Consider the following 18949-nt stretch of genomic DNA (forward strand, 5'->3'; position numbering starts at 1 on the left):
CTCATGAGAGGTACCGGGATCGTTACCCGGCGCCTCCACCAGTTGTAACGGTTCGTTTTTATGTGTTACTTCTTTTAAAATATGTTTATTATTATATAGTATATTGTGGGGGGTGAGCTCGCTTGGCAGTGAGCACAAAGAAAGGTACTCGAGATTCGATTATACAAAATTCTATATTATATTGTCAACACAAGTAGTATTTATAATTACAGAGATACAGGGAAAAATAGAATATAAATATTATATCAAGAACAATGAATGGCAAATACTAAATGACAAAATATGATTTTCAACCAAAAATAATTGTTTATGTTATTATTCTCAAAATAACTATTCGACCAAAAAGGCAATAGAAATTGGTAAATTTATATATATTATTTCAAATAACTCTGTGTTATTAAAAGTATGAATTTAATATGACAAGTATTAAGTGTCTTTATTAGTATTTCAAATCTATCTGTGCTCTAAGTCCAAAAATATTAAAAGAGTATAACGGCCTTACCTTGGCCAGCCGGCGCTGGTTCCTAAGGAAGAGAGAATTATTGGTAAAAGGTCTACCACCGATGGTACTTTCAATTTGGCTGCAAAGAGAGAGGGTAAGGCCATAATCAGCAATTTGTTGGGTATTGAACCTACTGAATGCAAGAAGCAGCACAAAACTGCTTACACTCAGCAATCTACTTTACACAACCAACTGCTGTAACTGATACTTCTACAATTGTTTGATTGATTGAAAATCATTTACAATATGAATTTTTAAGTTTATTGTTAAATTTCATTCTTCCCCAAAAATTAAAGTCGTCCTACCATCACAGTACTGTAACTCAGACCATGTTTATCTTCGTTATTGATAAACCTAAAGCATTCCGGCCGGTTTTCTCCTTCTTAAAATGCCTCGCTGTACAGGCAACACAGGTCATGATAGAGAACTAATTGAGAAAGAAAAGTCGTTTTGGGGTAGTGTTAAAGGGCGCATTTGTAACCTATAACCTGTAACCTATAGTTGAGTTTGTCCAGGGTCAGGTGCTGACTGTGATGTGTTAAGCCTATTACGCACCACACTGTTCTGTTTCTGTAGCTGCGGTCGTTATCACGATTACGCCTCCTGTTTATGTTTCGTTGTCGTCGCCTCGGAGGCATAAAAAACAACAAATAAACAAAATAAATTATAGCTACACAAAACAACGATGAATGCACAAATTTAAATTACAATCATGCTAACACGATCCGTCATAGCGACACAAAACAACGATAAATACACAAATTTAAGATACAACCATACTAACACGATCCGTCTTGGAGGTTATGTTTACACAAACTCAAATAGTGCATTGAATTGAAAAATAAATAACAGCAATTAAATTATACAGCTGATCAAAATGTAAACAATTATGTTCTTCATAAGGATAACATGGGAACTTTCAAAGCCACTGGGGCAGAGCCCAAGGGATTTTACGCGACACGCTCTTTCCAATGAGACGTCAATGGATAAAATCGGTTAAGAAATGGCGGAGGAGTTCAACCGACAAAGTTTCATGTAGCGTATTGATTATATAGATACTTTTATGTTAGAACATTTGATAGAATAACAGTTTAATTTTATATTTATAAAATCTAATTAAGTTATTTTATAATTAAGAGTTCACTAAACACATTTTTGATGTTTAAAATTAAAAATAAAAATTAATTTGTGCACTAAAATGCAAATTTTACTACATAAATGTTTGTTTTTATTGTCCTGGAAGTAACCTCCAGGTGCGCCCTCTCCCGTTTTGAAAACCAATGCGCCCTCTGAAAGGTTAACATGATTTTGAATTTCATCACCCACCCCAAATGGGGGTTTGTATAGAAAAAATAAAAACCCCACCAGCAACCCCATAGTTTATATGTATTACTTTGCAATGGTTCAAATCAAATCAAATCGTTTATTTCCAGAAATTGAACAATAATAAACAGATACATATTAATGAGGAAATATATTTCTCTGCATAGGCTTAAGCCCATGTGCGATAAAAGAGTTCTAAATCTGCTAATGTACAATAACTAGCCTATTACCTTTCTATTACATTGTGGATATACAATAATTTTATTTATCTAAGTAAAACATGTTTTAAAATTTACTGTGTGACTATTCCTTAAAACTAAGTAAATACTAGCTGTTACCCTTGGGCTTCGCCCCGTTTGACTTCATAAGTATTATTAAAATTATTGATTGGTTAAGTAAAGCTGAAATAAACAAATCAGAATACAGTAATACAAACAAAAATCCCTCCTGAGTTCAATAAGGTAATAAATTAAAAGAATAACAAACAAATAAGGACAGCTGAGTTATTTTTAACATAAGTCTATGGAAAGTTCCCTTTAGAACAGAATTACGACCTTAAAGGACAATTTATGAAATAATGGATAGTTTTGGGCAAGGTTTTTAGTCATGGTGAACATTTTAAATATGTTTATGGGGGGTGTGACTTGTAGTTTTCTCAAAAGTTCATGGATACTTTGGGATTTACTTATGGATAAAACATATATCAATTGTAAACAAATAGGATTCAAATTTTAACTTAGACTTGGACATGGAAGGATCCCCGCAGACCAGAGACCCTAACACGCGCCCACACTATAGGTTCACAGTGGCATACATTTTGGGGCGGTAGACGTGTAACTATACCAAATAGAATTGGTTTTCAGTACGCTAGTATAGACTGGTGTTATCATGCAAGCACATTATTTATTTATTTATTTATTTCAACGGACATCTCTATTTTACAACTATACAAATCAAATCAGTTCAACTCAGGATGGCTTATATAAAAATAAGTTTTAATTTGATTTTCTTATATCAAATTTATGTTTTCTGATTGAGCGATACACTGTATTGAACTTAACTGATTAAAACTATCAATATCTAAAATGAAATTTCTAGAAGTATTTTAAGACCAAGACATGAAATAACTTAAATAAAAATAGAGTTGTGCAGATAAGTACTAAAACGATTATAATTATTGTTGATTCGTGATTCAGCAGTATGCTTTAGGTAGTCAGATCTTAATAATCAATAGCTCAAATTGCATAGCTTTAAGACCAAAATTATGAAAACCGGTCGGGTTGAAGAGCCAAACGAACTTGAAAAAAACAAATTTAACTCCTATAAGAAATGTACAGGGAGGCAGTTTGTGCATAACTCGAAATATACGTCAAAATGAATGCCAATGCTTGATGGCAAATCTGTGGTGCGTCCATACCTTTAGTTTAAGGCCAACATTATGAAAATCGGTCGGGTAGAAGAGCTAACCCGATTCGGAAAAGAAAAACCAATAACTTTTATAGATGGCAATACATGGTTTACCAGTATGCATAATCTTATCATACGAAACCTGTGTTAATAATTTAACACCTTAGCTGTTTGGCCCGCTCTTCGTTTGGGCAATTTAAAAATAAATAAATATTAGAAACGCAGGTGTAAAAACTTTGTTTGGATTCTTATACAATCTCGCGTATGAATTTATTTCTGTCAAAATTTCTCCCAATTCCTACAAAATCTAATCAATCTGATCTAACTCATTAGAATTGCTCCATTCTTTTGTAGTGATGGGCCTGTCCACATACAATAAAACAATAGGGCCCATAACCTTTAGGATGTCTTATGTCAGCACCAAATATTACAAATGATAATGCTGAATTATATCTCCTTATGTGTTCTACAAAATGGCGTAATCTTATCATATTCTCCAGATAAAAGACCTATAAAGATAGGATGACTACCAATTGGTGACAGAGAGACTTTCCCATTCGAATAACACAGGGTATAATGATTCCTAGATTTCTCATATTTAAAATGCCGTGCACTACAATGTCTACTATTTCATTTAAAGGGCCCAAGTTCAAGAAATTCTCATCAGAAGGAATAATAAAAGCAGCGAGACCTTCATAACTTACGTCCTGAGGTGGCCGAGGTGGGCACGGTTGTACCTTTTCACGACTACCTGTAAAGATCGGCGACAACCTCTAGGGCGACCAAAAGATATGATTTGTTCATAGAAATAGCATCAATGTTAATTTACCGCACCTCTTTTTAGAACATAAAAGTAAATAATGAAACGAGTAAACAAAAATGTAAATAAACAATATGTTGTCAATTGCATTGACCAGCTGTTGTTCAATAATAACTTAAACTTTTCATGTAAGGCCTAGCCCTTTGAAAATCAGCCTATGGGGCAGAGCCCTAAGAGAATTCGTTCACATCAATACTTTTCGGCAAATCTAGACACTTTGAGCTTTATATTGATGTGCCATATGCCTATATTTGTATTTGGTTAATGGCCCTAACCATTTACATAAAATTTGATTGTATCACTTTAATAATATAATAGATTAAATGAAAACTTTATTGAAAAGTTAATATTTACCAAATAAGGACAAAATAACAAAATAAGTAATCATAGTATGGTTTGCTAATGTAACCAAATATTGAAATAATTATAGCAACTGAAAGATGTAGCTACATTGCCAGGGTCTCAGCAATTTACTAACAGTTACTAAAAATTACTAAAAATCTGCAAATTTATCACTTTTGTTTTGTGGTCAAGGTATCAATAGTAAATATGGTCGGATATGCATGAAACTTCACAGGTATATTGTCAAAGCATAAACAATAAGAAAATGTCATTTTTGAAATTTTTTAAAAAGTTAAAAAAGACCCATTTTAGTGGTGGCGGATCCCCTTAAGTTTTTTTCTAATGGGCTTTAATTATACGTGGATTTTAGTAGCGCCTCCGTAGCCGTCCGGCCAATGCTGGTAAGCCATGCACTCACCTTTCTTTTGTTCACTGGGACACTGCTCTCCTTATACTGCAGGATTTGTGGCGGAAGACTCCGATATAAGATATGGTAATAAAACATGGGTTACTTTTTAGGAAGGTTAATGGTTTAGGAAAATGGAAACCAAAGTTAATTCTATGTCTTGTAGAATAGTTATACTGCAAGTTTGTAAAAATGTTGTTTTTGTTTGACCTAATAAAGACAAAAAGAGTTTTTACAAATAATTAATTGTCGAATATCATGAGCACGAAAACCTGAGTACCGTACAGTTAGATATCTTGATGGTTTGCTTAGGACGGTTTTGATTAATGACCACTGCCCAACAGCCAGAGGCTCAAGCATGTTAAGTTAAAATACATTATTTTAAAAGGTTTCAAATTTTATAATAACACTAGCTGACCCGGCGAACTTCGTATCGCCTAAGTTATAGGTTTCCCCTAAGACAGACCGATGGAAAGAAAGTACCGTTACGTTTAATTTTCAAGATGATCTCGTTCGCATCGCTCAATCACGTCCTGGTTGAAGTTCGTTCGCTACGCTCACTCACCTTTGGGTTGAAGTTCGTTCGCTACGCTCACTCACCTTTGGGTTGGAGCTCGTTCGCTGCGCTCACTTGCCTTCAGGTTGGAGCTCGTTCGCTGCGCTCACTTGCCTTCAGGTTAGCTTGTTCGCTACGCTAACTTGCCTCCAGGTTGAAGTTCGTTCGCTACGCTCACTCACCTTTTGGTTGCAAATTAGCTGTTGTCATAAATGTAAAAGAAATAATAGTGCTGCACCCTGTTGGTAATCCTTGTAACTTTAATGCTATTGAACATCATAGAACAGAACCAACTTGTTTAATTGAAACAGCTGTTAAGATTCATTAATTCCATTTCTCATAAGGTTAACATGGGAAACTCCAGAGCCACTGGGGCGGAGCCCTTTTAAGAATTTCGAAACGGGAAATAGTTTACGTCCGATTCGCATACCTACAGAATTTACACACCAAATTTCATAACGATCGGTGAAGTCGTTCCGGAGGAGTTTGCAGACAAACACTGTGACACGAGAATTTTATATATTAGATTGTTTCAGAATATTGTCTTTTTCCAATTGTACAGACAGCAGAATTGAATAAAAATGGCTTAAGATCTTGTAATTGAATTTTTTTTCAAGCAATGCATTTTAATTTAATATTGTTTGTTTTCGTTTCAGCATTGTTGATTGAAGTGGAAGGTGAAAAAAAAGACTTGATTGAAACACCAACTAAGGAAGAAGGCAAGTGCTGGGGGTTTGCTTTAACCCATTCTCTGTATAGGTTTTAGGATTTAAAAAAAAAACATTCCAATTTCGCTGTAATTTATATTGCAAGACCTGTGTGAAAATTGCACATTTTAATAGGGTTCTTATCTTGTCTCCGAGGCAAAATTATATGCGAGTATTTTATAGTTCCTAATCCAGTAGGTAATGTTAAGAGTTAGGCCTAAGAATCTTTTGAAAATAATATGTTTGTTTTCATATTTCAGATAATGGTATACATGACAAAATCCTTAATGTTGTGAAGGCTGCAAATTTCAAACCATTTGTACCTGCAATTTTCAATCCAATCAAATTAAAAGATGTTTCTACAAGTTTATCTGGAATTCATACTGTGAAAGAAAATGAAAGAATCCAGACATCCAAAGCTCAGAGTAAGAAAGGTTCACAGGTAATTAAAATTCTATTATTCTTTGTTTCTTGCAATTCATACAACCAATTACACATAGCATTATGGACTCAACGAGTTGATTTTGTTAATATTATGATAATTTAGTTTTATCAAAGAATTTGCCATTAAAAAACATACCAGTATAATAATTCCTCTAATAGTACAGCAGAATAGGTTCTTATCATGATTTTTTGTATTTAATGATCTTTCCTTACTGTATTTTTTGCTCTGAATCTGGATATACTGTGTCTTATTGGAACAGCCCTAAGTGCTAAAGTTAAATAGAAGCACAGTTGATCTTAGGATTGAGTTGAGGAGAGTAATACTACATGGTAAAGGTTAGAAGTTAAAATTTGTCACATCAAAAAGTAGGATCACTGTCAGAACTACAGGTGTTTTAAACCTTACCACAAGGTCGTTGAAAACTCAGCATTCTTACTTTTAAGTGAGTACTTGGAAAGTACTTTGGTTGGATAACTAAATACAGTTTTTCTTTATAACAAATTCAAGTCAGTGGAAGTGTTACTCCTAATCATTAGGTGAAAACAAATTTCTACACATCCCACTGTAATGGGTATGTAGTGATAATTTGAACGACATGAACGACGCACACAGCAAGATGTTCTTTTAATGTTTTCACGACACTGGGATCCCACACAACAAGACTGAAGTTAATGGTTTAACAATTCCCTATTTTTCAGAAATACTGCAAATATGTCATGCTGTCCTTTGCTAATGATGGGCATTCAACTGCATTGAGAGTGGCTTCAGTATTTCGAGCCACCACAAATAAAAAAGGATTACCCATAGGAGTGCTGATGTTGTGTGAAAATGATAATCAGATTTTGGAAAATCCTGGTCAAATCATTCCAGATATTATTGCAAAGGTACACATTACACATTTCTTATACATATAAAAGTAATGAATGTTGATAAAATCAATCTTATTTGACTATATATTTTACTCTTGAATTACTGTTATCTTTTTCCTAAGTGTTGACTACCATGGTACTTATATTATAACTATAGTATTCATTCTGAAAGCCCCTGAATGAATTACTTTGTATAAATGACTTTGTAGGCTTACCTCTGTCAGTAGTCCAAAATTGCGCCTAACTTCAAATAATGTGGTTCAAAGCTGACATGTTTCGTTGCAATGCAACATTTATTTATTTTTTATTTATTTATTATCATCACATTACATCAATGATTGACAGGATTTTAATTTGTCATCAAACTAAAATCTATTGTAACAAAACAACAATCATAATATTAAAAATAATTATACATTTGTTAGGAAATCTTCCAGTGAAAAAAATGCCTTCTCCAGAAGCCATATCTTAAGTGTTTTTTTTTAATTTCAATATGCAATCAATTTCTTTTATTGTTGAAGGCAGCTTATTATAAATTTTGGGTCCCATATATTGTGGGGATAAATGAAATAATTTTAGTCTATGTTGCATTGGTTTTATTATTTTTTTGTATCTTGTATCATGGTTGTGAGAGGGCTGACTCTCCATAAGCGTATCCAAGTTACTCTTGACCATCATAGAAATATAATAAATATAAGAGCTGTATAAAGTGAGAATTTTGAATCGACTGAAATATTCTTGGCAATGTGTATCTGGAGGAACCTTGGCTATATGTCTAATCGCCCTTTTTTGAAGAATAAAGACTTTTTTGCTTTCACTATATGATCCCCATAAAATAAGTCCGTAATTCATAATTGAAGCAAAATAAGCATGATATACTGCAATTTGTGTGTCAAAATTTGTTGTATCTCTAATTACTTGTAATACAAATACAGCTGAATTAAGTCTTTTTGATAAATTTTTAATGTGAGTTTGCCAATTTAAATGTGAGTCTATTTTTATTCCTAAATAATCAACTGAATCTTGAGAAACTATCAAATTTGAGTTTGAATTTAGGGTGATCTCATCTTTTATATTGGAGGCAGAGAATTGTATCAGCTGTGTTTTGGGTACATTCATGGAGAGGCCGTTGACAGCAAACCAGTCCTCAAGAGAATGGAGCTCTCTGGTGATTGTGTGAATAATGTCGACACCTTTTTGCTCTTTGCAAATGATTGCTGTATCATCTGTATACTGAAATATTGGCATTTTTGATACACTTCCTAGGTCGTTTACAAATAAAATGAATAGACATGGTCCAAGAATTGATCCTTGAGGCACTCCAAATGGAACATCCTCCCAATCTGACATGTAATTATTTTGAAATTTGTTTATTATTATCCTTTGTTTACGGTTATTCAGATAAGATGCAAACCATTGTAATGCTATATTTTTTATTCCATGTCTACTTAATTTTTCAAGAAGTATTCCATGATCAACACAGTCAAAGGCCTTGGACAAGTCACACAACACTCCCACAGTCTGCTGTGCTCCATCCAAGGCCCCAGCAATATTGTTGATCATGTCGGTTACTGCTTTTTGAGTGTTAAGGTTAGGCCGGAATACAAATTGAGAGGGGTTAATTAGATTATTGTTTTCCAAATATTGTACTAGTTGGTTTTTGACAATTTTTTCAAAAATTTTTGAAAAGCAAGGTAGCAACGCAACAGGACGATAATTAGAGAGATTATTAACATCACCTTTCTTAAATAAAGGTTTTACTTCTGCATATTTGAGTTTGTCTGGAAATACACCCTTCTCCAGGGACTGGTTTACTATTCTGCAGAATAAGTCCTCAAAGACATAAAAAACACGTTTTATCACAAAAAGAGGGATTTCATCCCACCCTGATGATCTTGTGTTACTTATGGTATTCAAAACTTTCTTAACTTCTGCAACACAGACTGTCCTAAAGTTAAATCTTGCATTATTAAGTTGAGAAATGTGTTTACTATTCTTCTCAAATAAGTTAATGGCTTTGGTTTTATTTGAATATTGATTTGAGGGATATGAGGCATTTACAAAAAAATTATTAAAATTGTTTGCAATTGATACAATATTACTCATTTTGGCATATTCACTGTATGTAACTTCAATAGGTGTTTCTGACGATTGCTTTTTTAATCCTAGTTCTTTTTTTACAACAGCCCATGATGCTTTAGATTTATTTTTAGATTGTTTAATGAAATCATCATTTGATTTTAGTTTTGCTAATGCAACAACTTTTTTGAACACTTTCTTATAAGTTTTGTAATAGTTCAAAAACTGAGGATTTCTGTTAAATTTAGATTCCTGGTGAAGATGTTTTTTTCTGTCTGCTGAAGTTTTTATCCCTTTTGTAATCCAATTCTTATTTATTTGGTCTTTAGTCCCTCCCAATTGAGATGTTTTTGGAAAAGCCTCATTAAATGAGTTTAAGAAATTCAAGAGAAAATCATCATAATTTTTATCTGGGCAAGCTCTCTCATTGAAATACCAATTTGCGGACTTAAGTGCCATTTCAAACTTGTTAAGGTTTTCCTTGCTAAACTTTCGGGTGAGCTTTTTATATTTTATCTGTCTTACTGGAGAAGACGTACAAGGTTTATTAAAAGATAGAAGCAAGAGACTATGGTCAGAAACTCCTATGTCTGAGACTATGCTACTAAAATTTTTAGCTCGAACATTAGAAAAAATATTATCAATACATGTGCTTGAAAAGTTGTTAATTCGAGTGGGAATAAAAACGTTAGGAGTAAACCCAAAGCAGGTGCAAATTTCTAAAAGATTCTGAGAATTAGATTTTTCCTTAAGAATATCTATATTTTTATCCGAGGAAATGAATACATTTTTTGTCCTTGCTTCTTTAGATAGTTTATCTAATAAAATTTCAAATTTATGTAAAAATAATTTGTCAGTGTTATCCCCTGGTATTCTGTAAATGGAGGCATATACAGAGTTCCACTCCTTAACTTCTATAAAAGAACCTTCAAAACTTAAAGGTTCATTTAAAAATTTTAAATCTTCCCTTATTTTAAAGCTTACATTTTTTTCAATTAAAATACAAGATCCACCTCTTAGTTGATCCTCTCTCGCATAAAAATCAGCAATTTTAAAATCGTTAAATTGATTAAGACAACTTATGTTATTGACATCAAGCCAGTGTTCATTTAAAGAAATAATATTAACTTTCTCTTTTTGATTTTCAAGAAATAAAATAAAATCCACATAATTATTTAAAAACCCCTGAATATTAAAATGCAAGATATTTATGGTATTAGGCCTATTAGATTTACTGCTAGCCTGACTTTTTAACTGTTTGGTACAAACTTCACTTAGTATTTCTGTTTCCCTAAAAAACATTATTTATACAACTATTTACATTAGGCCTATCTATTTTTCTACCAATATTTACAGATGAAATTTCACCCTCTAGCACATCTTCTTCACCCCCCCTCTACACTTTCACTTTCTTCTACACCCAAACTTTGATTTACACCATATTGCCTTTCACCCTCCCCACAACACAAGGTGTTTTCTTTTCCAATCTGATTGTTAGCTTCTCTTGTAGTTGTTGGGGACTGCTCTGTGATTGTCTGCTCTGTGATTGTCTGCTCTGTGATTGTCTGCTCTGTGATTGTCTGCTCTGCCTCGTAGGTTTTTGTTGAAGTGCTCTGAAGCTCAGCTACGTTGGAGTCTTCTTTCCTGTGAATATGTATTGTTGATTCGGAGGAGTTGTTCTGTATTTTAAGCTGTGATTTCAACCTTTTGACAAAGTCCAAGTAGGTCACACCGTTACGGAGAACTCTTGACGAGCATTCATCATTTACAACCACCATGATTTTGGTCCCAGTTCTACGATGGAGTTGGTGAAGGTTGAAGATGAACTTATCCAGGGGAATGTTATCCCTAACACATCCCATAGGTGGACAGATCAGTGGTTTCAACTCTTTTCTACTTTCAATGTGCTGTGTTAGGTTCTCAAAAGCAGTGTCGTAGTCTTTATGTGCTGGTTTTGAAAAGTAATTAGGTTTGGTGACCAGTCCGTAGACTATTGTGCCGTTTATTGTTTGGTGTGTTAGTTTTTCATCAGCAAAATCTGTAGCAAGGGGTTTATTGAAATGCTTTTTAAACGAGGTTGCCACTCCTGCACTCATATGTCTATCACTATGAAAGTCCGCAGAGATACAATGGGCAAACCCAGTGGTTGGTTGGTCTTTGAACTTGTGTATAATTACATTCATATCTGCTTCAACAAGGATTACAGGCTCTTCGTGTGTTGGTTGGTTGATCCTATTCTTGGTTACTGAAGAATGGTTAAAACAGCAGTCTCTAAGTATCCTCAATAAATCTTCCACAATTTTCCTTTTGCCTTTCCGATTGAAATGCATGCCGTGATTAGTGTAAAAGTCCCGAGGCAATAAATGAAGCTCCAGAAGTTTCACATTGGTATTTTCTCTTTTAATTTTTTCAATTATTTGCTCATTAAAGTTACTAATTCTATTATCCAACTCTGGTTTATCATGTCTCATAAGTACTGTGGAAATGATAAGGTTGGTGTCTTTTGTAGCCTCAAGCAAGTTGTCAAAGTCGCTCAAAACATCTTCAATGCAGGTGTTCTCAACATTATTTGTCCCGCCAATGACAAAGACAAAGTCGTTTTGATCATAGCCAAGTGTTAATTGGTTTACTTCTCCAATCACCCCACTTAACAACGCTCCAGGACGCACGACAGCTGTTACATTGATATCAGTTTTTTGCTGGACCATATTACTTAAGTTTCGTCCATGACTATCAGACAAGATTAGTAGTCTAGACTTTGTATGATTTTGATGGTTGCCGTTGTTGGCTTTTTTTGCATGTTTGTGATTCTTTGTTGTATTCCTAATGTGTTGCGGTCGTTGCGGAGGAATAATAGGAGTTGAAGCACTAATTGTGTTGAAATTGGTCTGTGTATCTTCGTCTGTTGAAAGAACCATGAATTTGTTTTTACATTCAACTGTAGACATGACCTTCTCTTTACAAAATTTAGATTTATGTTTAGGTTGCTGCCATATGGTTGACTGAGAAGCAAGTGAGGGTTTACCTATACCAGGGAAACAGTTTGAACATTTTAAATCATATTGTTTTTGTATATTAACTTGTGTTTTTTTACTAAACATTTCATTTTCATTCCTTAGTAGACTAATCACTGCTTCAAGAGATCTCATTGAATCTATCATATGTTTTGTTTCCTGTTTATAGATTTCACATTTATGACACTGTAAACTTTGCTGTTTTTCTTGTAGACTTACTTCTTCTCTTGTCCCATTCGTTGTTAGTTCTGAGTTAAATTGTTTTTCTCTATGCAGTTTATTTTCCAATGATTTTATTATTGAATTTAACTCAATTTATTTTTGATTTTGTGTAGCTATCATCATTCTAATCTGTTCTTCTTTTTCCATTAATTTATCTTCTAGTTCCGATTCGTAACATGATTTTGCAATTCTTGATTCGTGTAGAGCTTGTTTTAGTTCCTCGTTCTCTCGAAGAATAGCACTGCCTAGTTCTGTAGCTAGAGAAAGAGAATCCTCAAAGTCGTTAGGATCATCAGTTGTGGCTATGTCTAGAGACAAATCAACGACTTCACTCTTATCGTTTTCTTTTATAGAACATTTAGGACATTGCCATAATTTTTGTTCTGAGATTGGTGTATTTTTTACATCCTTGTAAGACAGGTTGACACACTTAAAATGATGCCATTGTTTGCACCCCCCATTACACAATATTGCTCCGAAATTAGCATTTTTTCCAAATTCTGCACATGGAAATTTACTGCCTTTTCCCATGTTTAGATAATGATCATCAATTTAATTATTTACAGCAATAGATTAAAGAAATAAAATTAATAATAAGTCCTTTAAATAAATTGACAGTCTTTATGCTATATATTCCACCAGGGGAAAATTAAAGAATAGTAATCAAAATTAAAAATATTTTTTGAAGTAAATAAAATCAAAAAGTTAAAAGTCTCTGAAGTAATCAGTATCTGAAGTAAAGAAATATATAGGTTTCAGATATTCATGTTTGGCGTTATCTCTATCAGTTGCCAGTACAAAGGTCAGATCACTCACTCAGTTTTCCTTGCCCAGCTTATCTATGGTCCCATCTTATCTATGACCATTGAAATAATCCTGCAGTTTATCAGAAAAACTGTAATTTATATAAACTGGTTACATGAATGAGAAAACTGATTATACACTTTCACAGATAAAAACTTACTGAATATTTAGGTATAAATTTCTTCATGTAAAAGTTTAATTTACTACTTAAAAACTTATAAAAATCGAAGAGCACAAATGACACAGTGTTTGCAGCTACAGGGTCTTCCCCCTCTCATAACACGGGACATGGAACATTTAGACACAAACAACACGAGAGCGCTATCATGACACGGGATTATTTTGAAAATATTTTGATGTTTTTGACGTAAAGCTCCGATGATGTTGCATTGCAACGAAACATGTCAGCTTTGAACAACATTATTTTAGGTTAGACACAATTTTGGACTACTGATGGAGGTAGGCCTACAAAGGTACTTATATTTATGTACTGAAATAAAATCAATCCTTGAACATTGTGTAGGTGGTCCTGTATTTCAAACAGTGCTCCAAAAGATCTATTAGTGTTCTGCAAGTTTATAACATATGGATTGTTAACATATTTTAACATTTCTATTTTCTATTCTGTTTAAAACACACAAACTACATGTACCGTATTTTAAGATGGCTTTATCTAAAACTTACGCTTCTAAGTGTGCAAGTGTGCAAACTGGCTTTAGATTTTCCATTCAAACCATAAAACTAAAAAAATACACAATTCAATTCAATTCATATAACTTTATTCATATCAGTACAGGACCAATACAGGAATGACGTCAAGAGTGATTGAATAAAACTAACTAAAATACTCATCATTATCATGCATGACATAACATACCATCAATATTAATAGCTTTTCAGCTCAAATAAAGTAAAACATACAGTACAATTAAAAATTATACATGACAAATAAAAATAAAAATAATAAATAAAATTGTTTTCAAACCAAAAGTTTTAATTTAGGCCTATATAAAATAAAGCAACAAAGAACTAAAAACTCTTTAAAGAAATATATAGCTTTGTTGATAAGAATTTTTTTTTTATTTAAATTTTTTTTTTTGAAGTTTCAGATTAGATTTCTTTAGGAAGTGTATGGAACCGGCATATTTAGGTGTATTTATGAAAAGTTGCAGAGTATGTGAGCTTGTGGCCAGGTTTTCTAAATTTCTAGTAAAGTAATTGAGATGGTCTCCAATGAGTTGTAGTTCTTTAAATCTGTCTTTTACTATTTACTACCTTCACGATAATACTGTTTCATGGACATACATTCCATAAACAGTCATAATATTCTCAGTTTTAAAATGTTCTTTGACTGAAGTCTTGCGTTTTAAAGTGTATAATAGTCTAATAGCTTTCTTTTGCAATTTTAGAATTAATATATATTTTTTAATTTTTTGCTGCACTATATTACATATAATATCATATTACAATCCAAAACGAAAAAACTTCTCAATGCACAGAAATTAGTGGTGAGGACAATGGCAAAAGTTTCCAAAAGAAAAAGCTGTAGATCATTATTTAAAGAATTTGAAATTTTAACAGTAACAGGTTTATATATATTAGAAATTTTCAAGTTACTCTACATAAGTTTAAATTTAACCATAACTATTTCACACGTCACTCCCACTTATTTTAATATCCACACCATAGACTTTCTCTGTATGAAAATAGTCCAAATTACATGGCAATCAAAATTTTTAACAAGCTATCAAAAATCGTAAGCAAAAATTCATCAAAAAATGTCTTCAAAGACTGACCACGAAATATGTTGACCATGATGCCGTGACCGTGGGACATGTTGACGTTGGTGCCATGACTGCAAGATATGCTAACGATGGTGCTGTTACTCCCGAGATATGTTGCCGATGATGCCGTGACCGTGAGATATTTTGACAATGATGCTGTGACCGCGGGACATGTTGACGTTGGTGCCATGACTGCAAGATATGCTAACGATGGTGCTGTTACTCCCGAGATATGTTGCCGATGATGCCGTGACCGTGAGATATTTTGACAATGATGCTGTGACCGCGGGACATGTTGACGTTGGTGCCATGACTGCAAGATATGCTAACGATGGTGCTGTTACTCCCGAGATATGTTGCCGATGATGCCGTGACCACGAAATATGTTGACCATGATGCCGTGACCGCGGGACATGTTGACGTTGGTGCCATGACTGCAAGATATGCTAACGATGGTGCTATTACTCCCGAGATATGTTGCCGATGATGCCGTGACCGTGAGATATTTTGACAATGATGCTGTGACCGCGGGACATGTTGACAATGGTGCTGTGACTGAAAGATATGTTGACGATGGTACCGAGACATGTTGACATGGCGCCATGATTACTGGAAGGAAAAGGTGTAACAAGGAAAATTGACCGAGTATTTCGTCGGGATTAAAATAAATTGGTAATGAAAAGTCGGGAATTTCATTTGAGAAATCTGGTTGTATTACTTTTACCTTATATTTTATTAGATTGCCAACTGAACAGGTTCATTAATAAAATACATTTTTGTGTAAACTTGGTCGAGTTCCGCTTGTTGTAAAACGCTCAAAATACAGTAGACTCTTGCTGATCAGCTTGGTTGCATCTGCCCACAATAAATTTGTATCCAAAACATGAATTCTCTCTCAACTCGTAGCTTATCAATTTTATGATTTGCAGATGGATTATGTGGTACCAGTGCTAACAGAGGGGTACTTCAGAGCTTTAAAAGAACCTGATTTGCAAGCGAGGTTGTTGGACGAACGCTACATTCAGTTCATTCATGACATTCTAGTCTCCAAGTACATTCGTAATAGTTGTCTCAACATTGAGGTTCGATCTGTTATACCAAACAATTCTATCAACTCCGTGTACTTTAAGGAAGATTTCATTCACCACTCCATCTTCAATGCTTGGAAAAGCGAAGATGAAATACAAATTTTAGCAGATTCCATAGTAAAACATAAACGCATTGTAGCTCAGTGAGTATAAATTAGGAGATAAGAGGTCATTTTAAAATTGGTTTTTTTATGGAAATTAATTTGTTTGTACCCACAAAAGTCTACTGTAATGCAGGGGTTGTAATGTTAATATTTTCTACTAACATAATCTAATTTGTGATATTTAATTTACAAGAGCTTTTTTTGTTCTATCTTGTCAATGTAAATAAATATAGTAATTCAAATGTTCTTTGCTTTACTTCAATCCTCGATTGACTTGTCTTTGAGTCTCTATAAAACTTTGAATATGTTTTGAATATTTTTTAAGCTTATTGTGAATGGGAACAATATCTTCAAAATAAGAAAAAAAGTATAATACAAATTTTGTTTTAAAAAGAATACAACTATTCGGTAGAAAGATTCATTCGTACTAGAGATGCCTCCTCTTGTAGAGTTTAATTCTGAATTGAGTAAGTTTCACTTATCATTATGATAATTTTGTAAGACCTAGTTTTACTTCACTATAATCTGTTTTTAATTATGACTAGTAGTATATTTTATCACTAGGACCAAAAAAGATAATGTTCCATGACTCCATACAGGCAGTAGCGTAGCCAGGATTGTGTCAAGGGGGGGGGGGGTTTCACATAGCGGATCTGGAGGGGGGGGGTTTGAGGGCTGCAGCGGTAACCTAAGAAAAAAAATAATGTCTTTTTTAGGGCCATTAAAAAAATAAGTAATGGCCATAAAAAACAATTGTAAAATGTTATCTAAAAATGTAAGTACAGTACAGTAGTAGATTTGCTATGTATACCCTTTAGTATATTTGATTTTTTCAACGTTCCTCATTTGCACAGTTCCACTTGAGAACTAAACATAATAAGGTAAATAGGTCCAGTTTTTTTTCTTTTCAGTAGGTTATGTTATTTTTTAGAACCTAGACCAGGCGGCGGATCAACTTTGGTCAATATAGATGCCTCTAAAATTATGTTATGTTACATAACCTCATCCATTTCAAATACCAAGAAAATTTTATAAATTGTGTTTTTTTAATCTAATGTGTTAAAAAAATATTTAAGCTAACAATTTTTTGACCATTATTTATATGCAGTAGTTTCCCACATTATTATTTTTGAAACATCACAGTTTATTTGACAAAAATAAAATAGAAGCATAACAATGAAATATCGGCTGATAGCTTCAAGGTATGTGCTATGTGCTTGCACTGACAGACGTCTGCTCCTTACAGAAAGAAGAATTTAGGCCTACATTATTAATAAGAAAATTATTATTACAGAAGATTGGTGAGAACATTCCATTTATTAATTTATTAACTCAGACTATAGACTCCTCAAGCATCCGTTTGGACCCAACTTACCTCCATTCATCAAAATCAAAATCCTTCCAATTTATTGTTTCTAAAAGATTATTAAATTTATAACTTACCGAACTTATTAAAAATTTAAATTGGGCATCAACAAAATCTTTTGATTCAGTCTGCACGAATCCCCACCCCTGAACAATTTTTGTAACCTTATTTTAATCATTTATGTAAATTACCATTAAACCTTGTTCTTTAAAACCTCTGTCCTCGTAATTATTATTGTTTAAACTAAGATAAGCAGGGTGTCCACATTCTGGAAAGTCAGGGATAGTCATGGAAAGTCATGGAAAAAAATTTTGGTCATTGAAAGTCAGAGAAATAGGCAAGAAGTCATGAAAAGTCATGGAAATTTCCAATTATGGATGGATTTGAGGGGACCATTCAATGCTCTAGTCAGCCGTAACCCGGACTGTTGTAGCATTTTTCAGGATTTTTCACAAATGTTCGACAATTCAATTTATTACAGTTGTATTATTTTATGAGTTTTCGGTTTGTTTTAGTTCATTGTTGTACCTATTGTACTCCATTGTTGTCTGTTATTACATATTTCAGTATTTTCTGCAAAATAACATGTCCAGGCAGTATTATTTGTGTGTGTATGTTATATAATAATTTGCGTGTAAAGTTCGTGAGTCATGGAAATCAATGGTAAATGGTCATGGATAGTCATGGAAAGTCATGGAAATTAATGAAAAATCTTTTGTGGACACCCTGAAAGATTAGAATAGAATAACACCATATTTAGGGGTTTATTTCAATGGCGCCCAACGTAATAGGCTTGAATCAAAAGATTTCATAATCGTATGTTGAGACAATCTAATAGGCTAATAAATACCAATAGGCTAATACTTACGTATGTTAGGCCTACTATTAAGAAGTTAGGTAGGATTAAGAATCCCGATTTCCCACAACAATATGTCCCACCAATATTAGGTACTAACTAAACTACTTCTAACTCTTAAAATAAATAGGCTACTATAAGGTAAATCAGATTTATTTCATGTCGTAAAGCTTAGGTCTTAGGTCTAGCTCATTATTATTATAACGATACCCAACTTGTCCTATAATATCCCTGTTCCCTTACACCGTAAACAAA

At 33.4% G+C, this 18949-nt stretch overlaps 1 protein-coding gene across 1 annotated transcript in view; it reads left to right on the forward strand.

Moving 5' to 3' along the window:
• Positions 1–16714, forward strand: part of LOC128984048 (uncharacterized) — a 40798-nt gene extending 24084 nt beyond the window's left edge. The window contains exons 4-7 of the mRNA XM_054403334.1: positions 6013–6075; positions 6324–6505; positions 7207–7392; positions 16210–16714. Of these exons, the coding sequence (XP_054259309.1) occupies positions 6013–6075; positions 6324–6505; positions 7207–7392; positions 16210–16515 (737 nt within the window). The 3' untranslated portion in view covers positions 16516–16714. The remainder of the gene's footprint in view (positions 1–6012; positions 6076–6323; positions 6506–7206; positions 7393–16209) is intronic.
• Positions 16715–18949: the final 2235 nt, after the last annotated feature.

This window comes from Macrosteles quadrilineatus, unplaced genomic scaffold, assembly GCF_028750875.1.
Source record: "Macrosteles quadrilineatus isolate MER2022 unplaced genomic scaffold, UCM_ALF_1.0 Scaffold_1__1_contigs__length_201487025, whole genome shotgun sequence".
NCBI classification, from domain to species: domain Eukaryota; kingdom Metazoa; phylum Arthropoda; class Insecta; order Hemiptera; family Cicadellidae; genus Macrosteles; species Macrosteles quadrilineatus.